At 38.9% G+C, this 18654-nt stretch overlaps 1 protein-coding gene across 4 annotated transcripts in view; it reads left to right on the top strand.

Moving 5' to 3' along the window:
• The window catches only part of Adcy8 (adenylate cyclase 8), a 249784-nt gene that overhangs the window by 35799 nt on the left and 195331 nt on the right, over positions 1–18654 (top strand). For all 4 annotated transcript variants that reach the window (XM_087556005.1, XM_087556004.1, XM_087556006.1 and 1 more), the window contains 1 exon segment: positions 14756–14905. In XM_087556005.1, coding sequence (XP_087412131.1) covers positions 14756–14905 — 150 coding nt within the window.

Raw genomic sequence — 18654 nt, 5'->3', positions numbered from 1 at the left:
TATATATTTTGGATATTAGTTCTCCTTGGATATAAGGTTAGAGAATTTTTTCCCAATCTGTAGGCTGCCATTTTGTCGTATTGACAGTGTCTTTTGCCTTATAGAAGCTTTTCCGTTTCAAGAGATCCCATGTATTAATTGTTGATGTTAGTTCCTGATCTGTTGGTGTTCTGTTCAGGAACTTGTCTCCAGTACCAATGCATCCAAGGTTATTACCCACTTTCTCTTTCATCAAATTTAGTGTATCCAGTTTTATTTTGAGACCTGGACTTGAGTTTTCTGCAATGTGATAAATGTGGATCTATTTGTATTCTTTTGCAGTCAATCATCCAGTTAGACAACAACCATTTGTTGAAGATGCTTTCTTTTTTCCATTGTATGACTGTGGCTTCCTTATAAAAAACCAAGTGTCCATAGGTGTATGTGTTTACTTCTGGACTGTCTATGAGATTACATTGATCAACCTGTCTGTTTCTATGCCAATACCAAGAGGTTTTATTATTACTATTGCTCTGCAGTACAGCTTGAGATTAGGGACAATGATACCTCCAGAAGTTCTTTTAGTACAGGACTGTTCTTGCTATACTGGGCTTTTTGCCCCTATGAAGATGAGAACTGTTCTTTCAAGTTCTGTAAAGAATTATATTAGAATTTTGATGGAACTTGCATTGAATCTGTATATCGAACCACACATAGGAGCGCGCGCGCGCACACACACACACACACACACACACACACACACGCACACACACGCACGCGCGCACACACACACACACACACACACACACACACACACACTTCAGCAACAGGAACAATCATAAAAGAACCAGGACTACCTTCTTCCTGTGTTGTCTTTCCAGATTATCAGAGATGCTAAAGATCAGGAGTAAACAAGATTTTCTACAAAGATCTCAGCAATAAATCGGTCATTATTAATTTCAGGCTTTGCCAAATACATAGTTAACTTCTCCTTCCTCTGCTATCCCTCTTTAGTTTCTCTTCCTCCCACCCCCTGCCTTTTCTCCTTTCTCCTCAATTCTTTAAAAATATAAACATTTGGTATTATAAACCCTGGTGAATCCAGATGGACTCTGCTATTGCAGAGCTCACCTGCTTGGTCCTATGTGCTAGACCAATGCGTTTACCAAAACCACCACAGTGTGTTTCTTCGATAAAAACAACATTTCTTTTGGTTATTTCTATATCTTAACTCTTTTGAGTAACACTGAAATAAACTCGTAGGCATGGGGACCCCTTCATTGTGCTGAGTTGCTCATTCCTGCTACATAATCACCATTGGGAATTTTTATCTCCTGCTAGTTCTGCTCGTTGGAAGCAAAGTTCAGTGATACAGCAAGCATGGGTGATTTGGTCATTCCAGTGTTATTGGCTAGATTTGGGACCTTGAGCAATTATTTAATTATTATGAGTCCTTCTCTTCTGTAACATGAATTGTCCATTAAAATAGTATACCAAAAACTTAAAGTTTAATCTCTAGACCACAGAGGATGTGGAGACAGTTTTCATAAGATGACTAGTCAAAGTTGGCAAGGATCTCTGAATTCTCAGCCTGAAGACACTCTTGGAACCGTTGCCTGCTGTTTCATTCACCTCTGACTATCATGACATGGATGCCTAAGAAAAACACATTATTAGTTTTTGCTGCCATAGTGTGTATCTTTCAAATGGTACCATGGCATTAGATTTCTCTTATATTAAAAATTATTAACTTTATTTCTCACCTATTTTTAAATGTCTATTTATTCCATTTCTTTCTTCTCTATCACTGGCCTTACTGCTTTTGGTCTTTAACAATTTTATTTCCTCTGAATAGCTTAGTTTTTCAAAATTCTGTATTAAAGAAATTTACTATCTCTGCTATTTTAATATATCAGTGTGTGTGTGTGTGTGTGTGTGTGTGTGTGTGTGTGTGTGTGTGTGTATGATATCATATCTTTGGAAAAGATTGTCTTTCCCTTTGTCACCCTCCCAGGATGTTATTATTTGCACTCAAGGGATTCCCATGATTCTTCACTATTTCTTGACATTCATTATGGTAAATCAATGGAGTCCACCATGCTTCACCTTTTCTATTGTTTTTCTGATTTTTCACTTTAGTTTGCTACTTTATTTTTCTGATACTTTTCAAATTTCTTTATGTGTTATTTCCAATCCCTTCTCCAAATCAGTAGGTACTACATAATAAAGTGCAGGCAGGAAGGCTGATTACATAGCTGAGAGCTAGAGGGAGAGTCCACAACTCTGGCATATGATGCTAACAGGGACATTTGTTCTCCCCCTGGGCCCTGCTGACCCCTACATATACCAGATACCCTTACATACTCACTCTTTCCTCCCTTTCTTCGCTGGATCCTTGAAGCACTTAGCCTTGATCAGGACTGTTCCTCATAGTATAGCTCAATGGAATACCAGGATCCCAAATGTGCCTATGCCACTTGCCTGTTCAGGGCCTTCACTTGGTCACTATCATGTCATAAGAAACAAAGGAAACAATCATAATGGCCAGGGGAATCTCACTGGTAAAAACAATTTAAATTTTAAAAGAAATTCTACCTTACTCCAATAAGAGAAGACAAAAAGTGACAAACATCTGTGCAGATGTTGAAAATGGGGACCTCTTATGCACCACTTGGGGAAATGCAAACTAATCTGGCCACCAGGGAAACCAGTTTGGAAGCTTCTCAACAAATAAATATGAGCAAAGCTAGCAGAAGGTGGAAAATTCCCAGTGGTGCTTCTATAAGCAGGGATGAGCAACTCGTCATGAAGAAGAGGCCCCATACTTACATGCTTATTTCAGTGTTATTCAAAACAGTCAAGATGTGGAAATTACCTGTGAGTCCATTAATGGAACAATAGATATGGAAAATGTAAAGTATTTGCACAATGTTATGAAAGGCTGAAGTCTTGTCACTTACAAGAACATGATGGATCCTGAAAGAAAGACAGCTACCCCTGATATCACTCTGATGAAATTTTGAAAAACTGTATCTCTTCAGTTCAGAGTAGAAGAGTAGTGTCATCAGAGGTTGGTAGCAAAGGAAAGAGAAAATATAAAGATAAGGAGGGAATTGTCAGAGGATGCAATATTAGAAAGGAATAAATTCTGGTAAATTCTGGTGTTCAATTATCCACAAAGATAACCATAGTTAAAAATCATATATTGTGTGATTAAAAATATGTCAAAGGGAGAATTTAAATATACTTACTACAAACAGATAAAACATCAAGACAAATTATATATGCTAATCAGTCTAATTTGCAAATTGTGTATTTTAAAGTATCATGTTGTACATATAAGGACATATTATCCTGTGTCAATAAAAGATGAAAATATCTAGGGCCAGAAAAATGACTCAGAGCATGAAGGCTCTTGCTGTCAAGCATTAGAAGCTGAATTTGATCCCCGGAAGCCACCTGGTAAAAGGAGAAAACTGACTTGCAAGTTGTTCTCTGACCACAAATGCATTCGTGGTCTGAACTCATCAATAAATGAACACCTGGGGACACACACGCACACAATTTTTGAAAGAAAAAACTTGCAATGATAATAATAATTAACAGCAACAAGACTCAAGATATATTGAACAGTTATTATGTTTCAAGGCCTTTTTTTTTACTAATTGCTTTCTTTTATTATCCAGCAACATTCTAAAGAAAGTATTCCCATTATAGAGGCAAGAAAATATGAAAGGCAGAAAGGATAACTAACTATGCCAAGTTCACAGCACAGTAAACAGCTTTCTTGAGAACCCAAATTCTTAAGCATGGGGCTAACAGGTTAAGCTATGTGTGCATAGTGTAAAAACTATTCTGCATACCATCTGCCCCCTTAGGGAGAGTAACCTTAACATGGTGGCCATGTGGTAATTGGTACAGATGGGATTTAAGCCCCACTCAGTTTGATTCCAGGATTGTCACTGTAGCCACCTCTCAACTCTTTCCTGAACAATAACTTCTAGGTATAAACACTCCTTATAAAGTAACGTAAATACAGAATATTTTAACAATCCTCAACGTCAGAAATACCAAGAGGAGGAACATGTATAATGCATCATTTATCTAGAGATAAAGTGGGCGGGTGGCATTACTTCATGGACCACACTTTAGGAAACAAAGAACTTTATATTTTATTTTATTTATTATATATTTATTCTTCTTTCATATAATACATCCTGACTATAGTTTCCCATGTTGTTTTCCCTACTTCCTCTCCTCCCAGTCTCTCACCTCTCCCCCAGGTCCACTCCTCCTCTATTTCCCCTCAGAGAAAGCAGGCCTCCCAGGGATAGCAACCAAATATGGTCTAACAAGTTACAATAAGAATAGGCATATACCTTCATGTCAAAGCTGGACCAAGCACCTCAATAATTCAACATAAACATCTGTCATGTAACAAGATTTTCCTGAGGAGATTCAGTACACAAGTCTACTCATCCCAGATAAGGACAGACAAAAGTAGGGTTACCACCAAAGTCCAACTTAATGAACCAATGAGTTTTCTAGTCAGGGATTACTTACGGGAGCAGAAATGAGTCAAAAACATCTGTATGACCAAATTCCAACTTGGTGGAAGATCACAAAAGCTGGAAACCTGGAGCACACTACACAACCTGCAGGTGGCTCAGAAGACTAGAAATTGTCGTTTCTAGGTGACTCACTTGGTCTAAACTTCTTTCAGTTCATTTGGCTGATTTCTGCTTCTTCCAACATCTGTTCTGGTCTTGAAGTCTTCTTTATAGCTTGACTCCCCTGAAAAAGACTCTCAGGAGTCCTTCCTGTTCACTCTTGGGAGGGAGGGGCCTATTGAATCTGACCTGTTTCAGAGACTTCCTGAAACTATTCTGGGCTGTTTACCTTCTGGTTTAAGGATATTCCCTGCAGTAAAAAACATTTCTATCTCAAAGGAAATTGTTACACAACAATATGCAAATTTTCTGGTTATATTGTATGGATACAAAATGTCTCCTACTGGCTCATGTATTGAGTGCTTAGTCTCCTGATAGTGCCATTACCTGAGAAGCTAAGGAAACTTTTGAAGGTGAAGCTTAGCTCCAGGAAGTATGTCACTTGGGAAATGACTTTGTAGGTTATACCTCTTTCTCAGTTCCATCCAACCCCTTACTTCCTGTCTGCCATGAATTGAGCAGCCTTCAACTTGACACATTTCAGCTCCATAATGTTCTGTTTCATCATGGATAGGAACCAATGGAGCCAAAGATTTGGGGCTAACATCTCTGAAACCATGATCCCTGAGCAATCTGCCCTTAATTTAAGACATTTCTGTGAGTTATCTATTTACAACCAGGAAACTGACTGATGCATTGAGCTTCTGCACTCCCCTACGCATTCCGGCTTCTTAAAGAGAAATACTCTCTCCTGTCACGCAAATGAAAATGTTGAGGCTCAAAGAGGCAAAATGACTTGCTTAAGTTTTTGAAGAAAATACATAGTAGAGCTTAAGGCTGTAAACCCAGATGTATATTCACAACACTCCAACATCTGGCATCTGCAAAGCTTTGAGTGGGAGCTATTTCACTTGCTTTGTCAGGATTCCCAAGCCAACCCACCCTAATTCTGAGCCCGAACAGCCCTGGGAGTGAGAAGGCTGTCACAAGCACTAGATTTCCTGCTTCATTCACCCTCACCCATACTTCACGTTCTGCCCTCTGTCTGATGTGTCTCTGGTAAAGTTCCAATTAGTGTCTCCATGAGGGCAGACTTGAGTCCATTACCAGTGAGGCCTGATGTGGACATCTTCTTTCAGTGACGTGTGAAGGTATACTGTGGCTTGCAAAACAGCATAAGCTTGGAGCCGGAGAACCCAGGCAGTCGGTGAACATGGCTCCAAATTTTCTGAGCTGTTTACCTATGTGTAAGTTGCTCTTGGAGCTTTGGTTTTACCATTAAATATTGATATTGTGATACTCCTGTGAATGCCTTTGTGGAGAAAAGAGACAAAAATGAGCCTTCTGACAGGCACAGAACTAAGTTCACCCTGAAATACTGTATGAATATATGAAGTAGAACATAACCTTCCCCAGCCTTTAATAGTCTGTTTCAAATTTCTTAGAGCCACTTGGAAATTAGTTCTTGCTTATGGTCTGTACAGACTGCACCTCCCCTAAGGCTTCTTCCCTTTGTACAGACTCAAGAATTGAGCCTGAGGGCTCATGTGATAACTCAGTCTATAAAATGCTTACCTTTCAAACATGAGGATATAAGGTTGGTTTTCCCCAGCACGCATGTGTAAAAGTAAAAATAAAAATAAAAATTCACCATGATGGTATATGCTTCTAATCCTGATATTAAAGAGGCAAAGACAGGAAGAGCCCTAGAACATGGTGGCTATCCTCTTCAGCTTAGCCTACTTGGCAAGCTCCAGGTCAGCAAGACAATAAGAAATCCTGTTATAACAGAGTAGATAGCATCTTCAGAGTAGCAACTGCCAAGATTGTCCTCTGGTCTACACACACACACACACACACACACACACACACACACACACACACACACTGATGTGCTACTGAGATCGTCCTCTCTGCTGGGGATATGTCTGGGCCAACCCAGAGAAAGGAGGGGACAAAACATGGAATCTAGGGCCCATGTTTCTGTTGGGGCATCAGACACTGCTACATGCAAGACCAGAAGAGGAAACTGTCCCTCAGATTCCTGACTGAACTTCAAATTCACTGAACCTCCTTCAGGTCCTATAACCAAGTTTTTCTTGGATCCCTAATTCTGACTCCCTCAGCTGTAAGTCTGTTTAACATTAGGAAAAGCTACTTAGCATTTCTGAACTTTAAGTTCCTTCCTATGCCAAATGCAATCATTACTGAGATGAAACATATATGAAAAACACTCAGTAAAAAGGTAGCATGAACTCAGGTATGTTATATTAGCTATAACTTAGTCTTCCACTTGCAGTTTTTGCAATATCCAAAATTTTGAGGAACATTCATCCTATAGACAAAAAAAACATACAAAAATCCCTATCTTTTATACTGGAAAATACTGGAAAACATCGTAAGGCAAGTTCATCAATACCAGTTCGCAACATGTCTTTCCATTTTATTTGGTTTCTAAACTTTTAAATAAAATCATTCTGAGGACAATGCAGCCATCACCTTCTCTGAGCTGTTCCTTTCACATACAGAGAATATTTACATGAATGAGTTTCCCATCTGTGGTGAATGGTGCAGGACTCCAGACTTAACAGTTCAGATGCAAACCCTACAGAGGTTCTGAGTACAGTGTCTACTGCAAAGAAAATGCAGGGTGCCAGCAAATACAACTATTTAAGTGCAGAGGGGAGAAAAATCCCAGAGGCCCCTGGGACTGCCTGCTCCCTTCTCCAACCTTAGAGGACAGGGTTGAAACCATTACTGGCTTGACACTGAACAACAGAATATCTTTCTAGAATGACAAGACACAACTTTTAGATCAAGGAGAGGAGACGATTCTCCGAGTGTCTCCCAAACTTCCCATACTGTGACTGCCACCCCCAGAAGGATGTAAAGCTTCCAACTGCATGGATATTATTTTCAGTTCCTAGGGCTGGAGGAGCAAGCTGGTCAAAGGGAAGAGGGTGACAGCTTCTCTACTTCCAGTGATTACAAAACTGGACCACGGAGGTGAGCAGCTGGTATTGTCCCGTGTGAGGGTATTAGTTAGACGTAGCACACGAGTTAGAGCTCAAGGATGGTGGGCTCATGGCTAAGACATGTAACCTCAGTGCACGCAGCCTCTGCCTCCTGTGGAGTTTGAATTCTAGGAAGGTGCATGAGCATATGCAAAGAAGACCATAAATCTTTCAATTTAATCTTCAGTTAATTCACAGGAAGGAGATTCTAGTACTCCAACCTGGGAGTCCATTTCTGTAGATTAACTTGGAAGCTTTCCAAATGAAGGACCATAACACTGTGTAGGAGACCATCTGCATCTTCAACTCCCCAGGTGCTTGCAAGCAGAGTAATTGCCATGGTGGGCATCACTATTTTCTCCATTTATTTGTTTATGACCCAAGACCTATTGGTGAGTCCTGTTCTTTTCGTCAGAAAATATATCCAGTCACATTTCAACAGCTGCTATTATTCCCCCATACTCACTCAGGTCTTAGTCAAAAGTTACTCCTCAGTGAGACTTTTGAAAGACATCCATCTCTCTAGCTTATTTCTTTAGCTACACCCTTTCATACTTTAATCATTCCCTGGCATCATTGACCTTGAACATATAAAACAGGCAACATCTTCCATTGGTCAGACACACACCCCCCCGGTGTTTCAACCCCTAGGAAAGAAAGGACATTGTTATTAGCATTCCTCAGTTCCCAGATGTTCTGTCCTTTTAGGACCTTCAAAGCTTATCTGAAAGATTATCCCCCAGTGTTCCTCTCTGATTGAATCTACAGTATGCCAGATCATGGGATTCCATTTCTTAGAGCCTTTGCACACTCTATTCACCCTTATGCAGCGTTCTTCCCCAGCATCCTCATTTTCTTTCTTTCTAGCTCGAATGTCCCTTTCTTTTCATTTATTTGTTTGTCTGTTCATTCATTGGGAGCAAATGCATGCCATGACATGCATATGGAGGTCAGAGGACAACTGAGAGGTAGGTACCTCTCAGTTGTCCTCTCCTTCTAACCTGTGAGTCCTGGTGAACAAACTCAGGTTATCAGGCTTGGATGCGAGTGCAAGTCCATCAGTCCTCAAATGTTTCTCATTGTAGACCCTTTTCCTAACTTCTCAAAAGTTAGTGACCTCTAGTATCCTTTTCATGATGCTGACTTCTTTTTTATCAGTGTTTATCATGACAAACACTGTCACCATTATGTATTATATATTTTTTGGTTTTCTTTCTAACTGTGTTTTGCCCCCAGAATGGCAGAAGGACACACAACTATTCATAAAATTGTGTCAGACTTGAGACATCTCTGTGCCTGAAATGAAGACCAGAGTTCAAACCCCCAGAGCCTACATAAATGCTAGGTAGATGTGGTAGCCCACCTGAAGTTCAAGTCAGTACTCTAGACTCAGAGATAGAAGATCTCAGAGGCCAGATGGAGGGACAGATTAACCTTATCCATATCAGCAAGATCTTGGTTCAAGTCACATACTCTGCTTCAATAAATAAATGGAAAATTATCAAGAAAGACTCATAAAGTCAATCCAGCTGTCCACACCTATGTAAATGCAAGTGCACATGTGCACAGGCATCTACACACATGTGAACAGGCATGTATACACAAATTCATGTCATTATGATTACCATGAGAAAAAATAAAATAAAACTGTAGCAGGCTCAATAGAACTTGCTCCATAAATAATCATGAATGGAAGAATTAGTGTAAAGTAGTAAAGTCACCAGATATCTGTAAAATTTCCACGATACTTCTTCAATATCTAATGCTTAGCATAATAGCTCTGAGTGACAGGTGGTTTCCAGATACAATAAGAAAACAGGGGTCCAAGCTGAGCTGTGTAGTTGGAAAGTCTACAAGATACAACAGGTCTGAAAGATCACTAAGAGAACTTCTCTCATGAGAATAGCACATGTCATGTTCAGTGTAATATGTTTAAAGTAAGAATAGTGTTTACATAGCTAATGATAGAATTCCTTTACTAAATGGCTCCTTCTGATTTTATCTGAATCCACTCACTGTCTGGCATATTTGCTATATTAACATTTGTTAAGGATATTGTTTGATGTCTTTATCACTGTTGCTGCAAGAACATTATTCAGCCGTATCTTGTACATGATGATTAGAGGTACATAGGACAGCTATTCATTCATTCATGTGGCCATTCATCAAATACTTAGCACACATGAAATATGGAACAATTTATAGACACATTTGTTGAGCACTTATCTACTGTGCAAGGCAATGGGCATCAGTCAAACTGAACAACCATCATGTCTGTGAAAATTCTAGTTGGCTAATTCACATTAGCCAAGCAGGCAAATAAGCATAGAATTACAATTATGATGAACACATGGGCTGTAAGGCTCACAAATGTCAGGGAAATCTGACTATGATGAAGTAGCTAGGGAATGTTTCTGGGAAAACTACAATGAAACTGAGAACAGGAGAGTAAAAGGGATCAGCAACACAAGAAAGCATCGTGAGAGGCATCCAAGGCAGAGGGAATAATGTTCAAATGCTCCAAAGTGAAAAAACCTCAGTGAATATGAGAATCAGTGTAGATGCCAGGTAAGCCTGGTGGCCCACCTGGTGGCTCATCACTGAGAGCAGAGATGGCATCTGAGACACAAGCTGGCTGCCAAACTATCCATATCAGAGAGCTCTGGCTTCAGGTGAAAGGCCCTGCCTTAAATTAGTAAGGTGGAAAGTGGTCTAAGAAGATTCCTAATGTCAACTACAGTCTCCCTGGGCATGTGAACACATGTGCATGCACACTCACACATATACATGCAAGCACACATATTCAAATAGTATACATACATGCATAAAAAAAGAAGAAAAATAATCTTCAAGCTTATAGAACTTAGCCCATCCCTATCCTGGAATTGGGAATCACTCTAGGAGCATCAGTCTCTACTTGTAGATGTTTACTGGTGGCACTCTGAATCATCATGTTTTGTTTTATAGGTCTATGAGTGGCTAGGAATGCCACCAATCTTATATTGATATGGCATCCTTTCTAAACTCTTTTCCATTTCTGTGTATGTATATATATATATATATATAATATATATATATAGTGAATCATATTAATTGATTTAATAATGCTAAATTATCCACACATTTCTAAGAGAAACCCATTCTGGTCAAGATGTATTATCCTTTATGGCTCCTGTTTTCTATTATTATGTTTAAGAATCCATCTCCTTATGATTATGAACAAAATTTACCGGCTGCATCCAAACCAGCTATGTCAGTTTCAGCATATCAACTTCTAGCCCAAGGTACACATGAAGACATATATCTGCAATCTCAGCACACAGGAGGCTAAGGCAGGAGAATTGTAAGTCCAAGGCCTGCTCTTTTTCAAATAAGCTAGACTCATAAACTGAGTTGGGGAGTATTCTCTACTCTCTGTTGTCTTAAAGAGATAAAATATTGAATTATTTGTCTCACAATTGTTTTGGAGTTATCTCATGAAGCCATCAAAATTTGTTGCCTCCCTTGTAAAAAAGATTTTCAATAGTGATTATACATATTTAATTTTTCCTCTCTTTTGGAGTCACCTTCAGAAACATACTTTCAGAAACGTCTTAATTATATTTGAGATCTTACTCACATTAAATCCTTAATTAGCATTATTGCTTAAATTCTTCAAAGGCTTAAATTTTGTGATTTTCTAAGCCTTTATTCTGCTCTTCTGTACTTTTTCTCTTTCCTGGGCTTACAAAGAAGTGTTTCTAGGGGTTGGGGATTTAGCTCAGTGGTAGAGCGCTTGCCTAGGAAGCGCAAGGCCCTGGGTTCGGTCCCCAGCTCCGAAAAAAAAGAACCCCAAAAAAAAAAAATCATCAGGAAGAAGTGTTTCTGTCCTTGACAGAAAAGAAACTATCAAATTTGTTGGTCCCCATTAATTTTACTTTTTCTTTTATTATTTGTAGTTCCTATTGTAATGTGTTTCCCTTATCTGTACTTTGGATTCATTCTAGGGATTCTTTTGTTTTACTTGGTTTTATGATAATGATAATTCCATATGCTTAGTGGCCAACACAATTTCCTTCGTGCATTTTTTTTAACTACTAAGTTTTGCTCTGTGGTTTTTTTCACTGTCCTCCAGGCATAATTTTCTATTATGAGATTGCCATGCATTCCTTAGATCAATGGATGTGTGGATTTTTTTTTTAACTCCCAAGCATACTGTGTTTTATGATTTCTTTTTTGTTCAATGCTTTGGAACTTGATGATATTCATAGCTACGCCATTTATATTTCTGTTGCTGTTATAAAATGCTATGATCAAGACAAGTTATAGAAGGAAAGCTTTAGTTGAGCTTATGGTTCTACATGGTTAGGGTTCATAATGGGGGAGACAGCGTTACAGCAGGCGAATGACATGGTGGCTGGAGCTGGATCCTGGGAGCTGAAGGATCACATCTTTAAACATAATAAGCAGAAAGGAGATAGTGTCCTGGCAATGGCAACGACGATGGCACAAAGCTTTTGAAACCTCTAGGCCAAGTCCCAATGACGAACTTCCTCCAGGATAGCAACACCTCCACTGCCTATCCAAACAGTGCTGCCAACTGGGGACAAAGGATTCAAAGGACTGAACTTATGAGAGGACATTCTTATTCAAAGCTCCAAGTAATCAAACGTCTTTGACATTATTTCTTTAAAATCTGCAGTCTTGCTTCTGGTCTCCTCAGAAGATGTGTTTACATTTTTGAGTAGAAGGATTGTTGGATACTGTACTCCATTTAGTGAACATTAATTGAAAGATATATTATTTTTGGATCAGTAACTGCTGAAAATACATCCCTAGAATATTGATCTATAAATAATTGTTCCAGATTATATCATATTTTGCACTGCATATTTTGAGACTATAATATTAAATGTGTTGATATTTTCTGGCTACATTCATGACACTTTCCCATTATATAAAGACCTTATTCATCCCTAGTAATATTTTGTCTTAAGTCTAGTATTTATGCAACAAAACTAACTTTGTTTTGAATTTCAGAATTTTTAGATAAGCACATGTTAGGAACATTTCATCAATAACATATAGATTACTTCTTCATTTTTAATCTAGAAATAATTCTGAAACTGAAAAGTAGATTTTCAATGTCTAAAATTATCTTATAACTGTTTTAAAGATTCTTTTTGGTTTTTGGCATTTGGACTATGATGTATACAGGCACATCTTGTTCACATTTAGCCCATGTGAACTTTACAGAGTTTCTTAAATCTGAAACTGCTTTCATAAAGATTGGTAAAAATATCGGTTCCTTAGACAACTTATCCTGTCACATTCTCTTTTCCTTTCCCTATAACAATTCAAGTTATAGGTATGGTATGGTTTTCAATGTTGTTGCACACATTATTAAAGCCCTTAATCAGTGTTTTTCCTCAAAATAGGCTAATGATCCTTACCTCACCTATGTGCTGTACCAAGGAAGTGTTCCTGAACCCCGAAAGGCCAGTCAGGAGTTGATCCTGTGCAATCACACCAGGGTTTTTATTCGATCTAGCTCAGGCTTACCTCACCAGATGGTTCCTACCCTGAACATTCATTGAGGCAAGTTTTTATAGAAAGCAACAAGTGAGGGGTGAGTGTTTCTAGCTTGGAAAGCATCTATTTGGTGTGCTACTGTGGTCTTTAGCATAATTGGCTGGTTCTGGGAGTCAAACCTTAAACTTAAGTTCTAATTTCTTCCTAATTGGTGGTTGTTAGGCAGGGGCGGGCTTTTAACCTGGAAGTCCAGAATTTTGGGGATAAATAACCTGGAGATGTGTTAGACACAATTTGGTTGGAGATTAACCTGGAAACACAGGTCTTGTTGGGTGGACGGTAACTTGGAAACTAACACTAGATAACTGCCTTGAGTTCAGACTTAGGTCAGCATCTCTAAGATGAAGCCTGAACCCCAAATTTGGTCTCTCAACATCATGCCATGAATGCTTTCATTTTGGGACTAGAGTTCCCATGTGTGTGCAGGTGTGCATCTGGGTTTTCTGCTTCTCTGTTTGTTCCCCATCTTTTCATTCATTACGACCATATTGATTTTTACTTTTTCTCTGAGCAGTAGAAAGAACTGCTATGAATTTTGACTGCTAATTCTGATGTCTGACCCAAGTCAGAATGGGTGTCTCTATTCACTATCTCTCTCTAGAGAAGGACACTCACTTCAATGTTTTCTGTGCTATATAACTTTATATAATGTTGGGGAACTTGTGAAACCTGGGTAGGCTTATCATCGTCTGGAATTGGTGGGTTTTATGTAGCTTCATTTTTGCTAATGATTAACTTGAAAAGAATCAAGTGAAAATTTTTGTCTCTTGCTCTGCAGTTCAACTCTCAGTTCAGACCTTTAATGCTCAGTTCAATCACTTTTTATTTACCGTCTGCATGTGCTGTTCAGAAAAGTTTCTGCAATAACTGTAGATATTAAGAAGGCAATTCAGTGGTAAAGTACTTACTTAGCATGCTCCAAACCCCATATTCATTCTTTACCCACACCCCAAATTTTAGATTCTCAGTAGGGTTCTCCATATTTAAGAATGTACTCATTTATTGTTTTGTTTTTTTTTTTTATTTTGAGGTACAGTATCACACAGTAGCCCAGGCTAGCCTCACACTTGCAGCTATCCTTCTAGCTCAGCTTTATGAGTACTGGGGTTATTGACAGGAGCCTTCTTTAAGGGATTCTTTCTTTATGTTTCTTGTCTTTTTTTCTTTTCTTTGGTTTTTCTTGTGTTGGTGAATAGAAGGATGTGGGAATGTGAGGTCAAGAGAGGAGACTCACAGCCTTTTGTACCTTGAGTTTCTAAGGAAGGGTCATGCTTAGACTTAAGGACAGAACAATGGTTTTTAATTGTGTGGAGTTGTCAAGAAATGTATGGTTGAAAGATGACTTTGGATTCAAAATCAGAATGAACATAGTGCTCGACTAATGTGGCATAGGACAAGACATTTAGGTGACTGATAAAAACTTCCTGTTAAAATATTTACTTATCTTAAACTTTCCCTCCCTTAAACTTTCCATCCTGTTGTTTGACACATCTAACCAGGATGTTTGCAATTATCTCACAGGTCCTGGCCCAGGTGGTGCTCTTCATGTGCATGAATACAGCAGGCATCTTCATCAGTTACCTTTCAGACCGCGCCCAGCGGCAGGCCTTCCTGGAGACCCGGAGGTGTGTGGAGGCCAGGCTCCGCCTGGAGACAGAGAACCAAAGACAGGTACCAAATGCCAAGACTGTGCCTCAGACATCACGGAGCTAGCCTTCTATCACAGGACACTTTATTCCTTCCAAGCACATTCCGCTCTGCAAGTTTATGCCATGGGATCAGAGAATCTAAAATACTTATATTAGACTTAGAGTCAAGGTATACCATTCTTATCCTCTATTTTGTTTCCTACAAGAAATAAATACATTTACTGAATTCCTCCCTGATCCTTGTACCTGACATCACTGATCACTGTTTGTGACCAAGGTGGTCATTCTTAAAAATCACCAGCACTCTCATACTGGACTTCCTGCTTTAAAACTATAAATATTCTTTTCACCACATAGAAATGTAAGCTGTAAACTCATAGACTGTAAACTGTAGACCCTGATCCTTATCAAATTGCTCTTACTTTAGCCTTTTGTCTGCAGAGATATTTCAGTGTACCTGGAGCTAAACACAGACTAAAGGATAAAGCAGGCAAATCAGGGTAGATGGAGTTGAAGGATTAGCGAAATTAATTTCTGTTTGAAATACATGTGGAAATAATCTTGGACATACTGTTTGGGAAGATTAAAAATAGCTTGTCGCAAGTGATATGTTTCTCTAGAATGAAGTATGCACTCAGATGGTGAGGAATCCTCCTATTACAAATATTCAGATGTGAAAACTCCATATAGTTCAATGATCTCATTGCTTTTTAAAGTGATTGTTAAAGAAAATATCAAGACTGTTCTGAAAACCAGCTAATAAGTTTGCATGTTTCTGGGAGTTGTGTGCATAGCAGTGCACTAGTTATGCCACAGTAGGTTCTTTAGTCTTACAGCTATGTGTACAGTTATAACAAATATATTTTAATCCCTCACTAATGGACTGAGATCTTACACAGTAACTGTGAGAGATTCATACCTAAAAGGGAGGAAATAGAAGACAGTGCTGTTTAAGGATTAATTTGGTGAAATTATGAGGCATGGGTGTTGGAAGTCAATGAACCCAGATGTGTGTTATAATGGATGTGGCAGACAGGTTGAATCCAAATCTTCTGGGCCAAGACTCACAGCACAAAATAATACCACTGATCATGCAGATTCTGCATCAGTGTTAGAGAACCCAGAAGGGGAATTTTCTAAATTAATGCCAAAAACCATCATGGAGCCTCCATAATAGCTGTATTATGGGTTCTCTGAATAGTTCAAGGATCATTTAGAGAAATTATTTCCCAAAAGGAGAGCACTTCATACAATAGAGACGAGATCTCTGGAACTGTGTATTATGTTCCTGTGCAAAGCAGAGCCATTGCCAGACTAGCACGTCACTCTTTCCATGGGACTTGGGCCAACTCAAAAAACTCTGCCATGTTAATAATTCATTCAGCTGTTCCTGATGGTCTATCACAAGAGCTGTGCTGTGGGTGAGTCTCCCAGGATGCTATTTGCTGTGTTTATGAAATTCTGAAGACAATGACAATTGGTGTTTCATAGCTTAAGCTTTTATCTTTACCTGTTCTTCAGTTATAAGTGTCTTTTGACCATTGTATTCTAGCAATCTAGCTTGCTGCATGAATTCTTCTACTGCCATGCTAATCTTATTTTTTTCTGTCTGTGTGTGTGAGAGAGAATGTACATATGTGCGAATGTATATGTATGTGTATGTGTGTGATGTATTATAAGTGTATGAATATATGTAATATAATATTTGTATATATGTAATGTACATATATGTGCATGTATATATATGTGTGTGTGCGTGCATGTATATGTATGTGTGTATATTAATGTATATGTATGTGTATATGTGAATATATATCTACATGTGTGAATGTAAGTCTCTCTTTCTCTTTGTGTGTGTGTGTGTGTGTGTGTGTGTGTGTGTGTGTGTGTATGTACAGAAGCTCTTGTTTGTTTGTATGTGGAGAACAGGAAAGGAATATCAGGTGCCTTCCTCTATTCCTGGTTAATCATTACTTTTGAGGGAGAATCTCTCTCTCTCTCTCTCTCTCTCTCTCTCTCTCTCTCTCTCTCTCTCTCTCTCTAAACCTGAAACTCCCATTTTTCTTGCCTACTCTGGAAACCGTCGAGCCCCAGAGATCTACCTGTCTCTGATCCCTCAGAGTTGGTTTAACTTGTTGTATGAGTGCTAGGATCCACTTTAGTCCTCATGATGGTGCAGCAAAAGCTCTCTCAGCTGCTGAGCCATCTCTCCAGACTGTTGGTATATATTTTTACTTCACAGAAGAAGAAACAATCCTGTCAAGCCGACAATACAAACTGAGATGCAATTAGTCCAAGTATCAGTAGACTTTGTGCCACAGTCCGTTGCTTCCCAGTGAGATGGCCCATGCGAGCCTGCTTCCATCCATTTACCAGGCAGTATCTTTCTTTGTATGTGCATCACATTAGATAAGGCATATATAAAGATGCAAATTTGAGGACCAGTACTGTTGGTTTCCTGGAAGAACAGCAAGAGAAACTATCACTTATTAGAAAATTCTTTATGTAAGAATTAAGCAAAAGGTGCTGTAATTTTATGTAATTGTAGTTTGAATAATTTGCTCTGAATCTCTGCAGTAGCTGTGCTAGTTCCTCAGTGTCTGCCCACATGCTCTGGATTCTTGAATGAATGTCACACACACACACACACACACACACACACACACACACACACACACACACACGTGCAGGCTTCTATTTTAATATGCCTTAAATGGTGCAATGGCTGGGTCATTCTCAAACTTCTATGTTACCAGAGCCTCCCTGAATTATTACTTACTACACTCTATATTCTATTTTTGCTACCCCAGACTCAAACATGGGGACTGCTAGGGCTGCTCTTCCCTGGGTCTTACATGATTGTAAGTTCTCTCTTCTTCAGCTCTCAATCCTGCATCTTATTCCTTTCCTGGCAATGGTGATTCTGCCTCCTTCTTCTTTGGTCCCCTTGCTCATGAATTCTAAAGTCCCGCCTCTGTCTCCCTGACCAGCCATTGACTGCACAAAACTTTATTTACCAATTAGAACCAACTGATGGCAGGGACCTTCAGCTTCTTACCTGCTGCAATTTGGGAACCCATAATGCAAGCATTAAATCAAATCCACAGCAATCTTATAGACCCATGTTCGATCAGATGTTGCTCCCTCTTCTCTAGTATCTAAGATAACTGACTCTGTATCATTCAGTCCTGAAGTTACTTTTCCATTATTCCTGGGAATATCCTTTGTGGTAGAGGGACAAAAGAATCCAGCAGAAAATACACAGGTTTTTGAATGAGAATGTCCTGGGTTTTAAATCTTTGCTTGGTTACTATTTTGGTGATCAGAGTATAAGCTGAGTCTTTTCCCCATCTATAGCAAGGATATAATAATATCCTGCCTGGAAAACCTCCTTAACAATTGGAAATATTGTGCACAATGCTTTTGCAAGCCAGTGAAGAGTTTCCATTAGTGTTATTTTGTATAATTATTTATGTGACTCAGCCAATTCAACTCAGGCCCAAGAGGACTCATTTGGGAAAACATTATGAATTGGCCTGTCTCATCTGAGATAAGGTAAACTTATTTATCTGAAGGTTAGGCAAAATGGTGGCTTTCCTTAAGTACATAGCAGCTAGACCTCATCATCACACTTCATCTGTATTTTTCAAATTATTATGTGTCGCTGACAAATACATCTCCACTTACCCCTTAGAGCTAATTATAATACTGTAATGGTTTATAATTCTGTATGGTGCAAAGGAGATAGAAGAAGAGCCTAAAAGACAGACA

The sequence above is a fragment of the Rattus norvegicus genome, chromosome 7 (genome assembly GCF_021556685.1).
Source record: "Rattus norvegicus strain SHRSP/BbbUtx chromosome 7, alternate assembly SHRSP_T2T, whole genome shotgun sequence".
Lineage (NCBI taxonomy): Eukaryota > Metazoa > Chordata > Mammalia > Rodentia > Muridae > Rattus > Rattus norvegicus.
This window is presented reverse-complemented; position numbering and strand designations above follow the sequence as displayed.